Source organism: Penaeus monodon, chromosome 34, assembly GCF_015228065.2.
Source record: "Penaeus monodon isolate SGIC_2016 chromosome 34, NSTDA_Pmon_1, whole genome shotgun sequence".
Lineage (NCBI taxonomy): Eukaryota > Metazoa > Arthropoda > Malacostraca > Decapoda > Penaeidae > Penaeus > Penaeus monodon.
In genome coordinates this window covers 23,785,557-23,787,009 of record NC_051419.1, presented here as the reverse complement: position 1 = coordinate 23,787,009, position 1,453 = coordinate 23,785,557, and the positions used below count along the sequence as shown (strand labels likewise).

At 40.7% G+C, this 1,453-nt stretch overlaps 1 protein-coding gene across 1 annotated transcript in view; it reads right to left on the bottom strand.

The window, feature by feature from the left end:
* The window catches only part of LOC119594857 (actin cytoskeleton-regulatory complex protein pan1-like), a 23,130-nt gene that overhangs the window by 21,288 nt on the left and 389 nt on the right, over positions 1 to 1,453 (bottom strand). The window contains exon 2 of the mRNA XM_037943939.1: positions 437 to 495. Coding sequence (XP_037799867.1) covers positions 437 to 495 — 59 coding nt within the window. The remainder of the gene's footprint in view (positions 1 to 436; positions 496 to 1,453) is intronic.

The window sequence follows — 1,453 nt, the reverse complement described above, 5'->3', positions numbered from 1 at the left end:
TGTATAGACACAAATAAGCAGAAGGTAAAAGGCCGCTAAACAAAAGAAGTGAGAAGAGAAAGGCCTAACGTAACAGTCGCCCACCTTCCCAAACCAACGAATCGCTCGATCAACCTGCGATCAGCGATTAGCTCACACCCGTTTCCCTCACAGAGTAAAAAGACACGGGGGGAACAGCATTTCATGTTAACAACAACCCGGCAAGTTTACTGGAAGTTGGAACATAGCAACGGGCTAATCATGCGAATGTGAATAAGAGAATAAGAATAGAGACAGGGAAAAAAAGAGAGAAAGAGATATAGAAAAAAGTCTTTTTGCGCATACCGCTAGAAATCCAGTTCCTAGCAGGCCATAAACTGTTGCTGCTGCGGTAAGGCTGGGTGGGTCTCCTGCCTGCGGTAACTGCGGTCGTACGAAGGTTAATTATAATACGTACCTGACTTGTTGGGGCTGACTCCCTCGCCTGAGTTATGAGGGCTCGTGCTGACTTCACTCCTTGTGATGAAATGTGATGACTCGTTCAGGTGAAAAAGGATGACATTATGGTTTCTATCATTATTTTTTATATTTTGTTTATGTTTTCTTGGGGGGCCTAGAGTGGCTGATTGTGTTTAACTTAAAGATTAGCGCATGAATTGTGATGACTTCTCGAGTTACGAAACAATCAGAATAGGGGTTTACAATTTCTTTGTATAGCATCACTGTTTACCCATACATATATTTACACATCTAAGTGGTTCTCTGTCTATCCGCTTATCATATTAAGCAATAGATGACAGATACCCGCACATTGTATCATGTAGGGCGATGCTGTAATGGCTGACCAAAGCGCCGGGAGCGATTGCTGTCATTTCTTCTTGCTGACTCGAAATTCCTCGTCCCCCGCGGTTCTGCCTTTGTGTTGAGCTTCCTCAATCGAGCAAGATTTTTACGACTCTACTGCAGTGTGTTGGTCGTAATCTGCCGGGCCGATTTCTCTGAAATTAACATGATTTCTTTATTGCGCTTCGCCAGGACTTGCCAAACCAGTCTCGCATGTTCCTATACACAGGCAAAATGACCTATAATTTTCATGCACTTTCTAAGACGGCCTACAATGTTTTCTAAATTTTGCAGAAGTGATAAAAGCATCATCTTAGACTTATGCATTTATGATTTTGAACTTGATTATATTTTTAGCTAACCTGATATTTTATAGTATACTCTTTGGTTTACCTGCCATTTTGATCGTGATAGTTGATATGCTTATCGTTCATAACATGGTACTTGCTGTGATTACCTTATTTTAACACATCTAAAATCTTTTGACATGCTCTCTTTACTGTCTCTTAACACGCTCTATCATTCCAAATGTACTGTAAAACTGCTCACACTAATCTAAACTTCAACAAATCACACTATCTTAGCTGCAATTTCATCTCACGTCTAAATTTCAAAACCTATCTCACTAGAC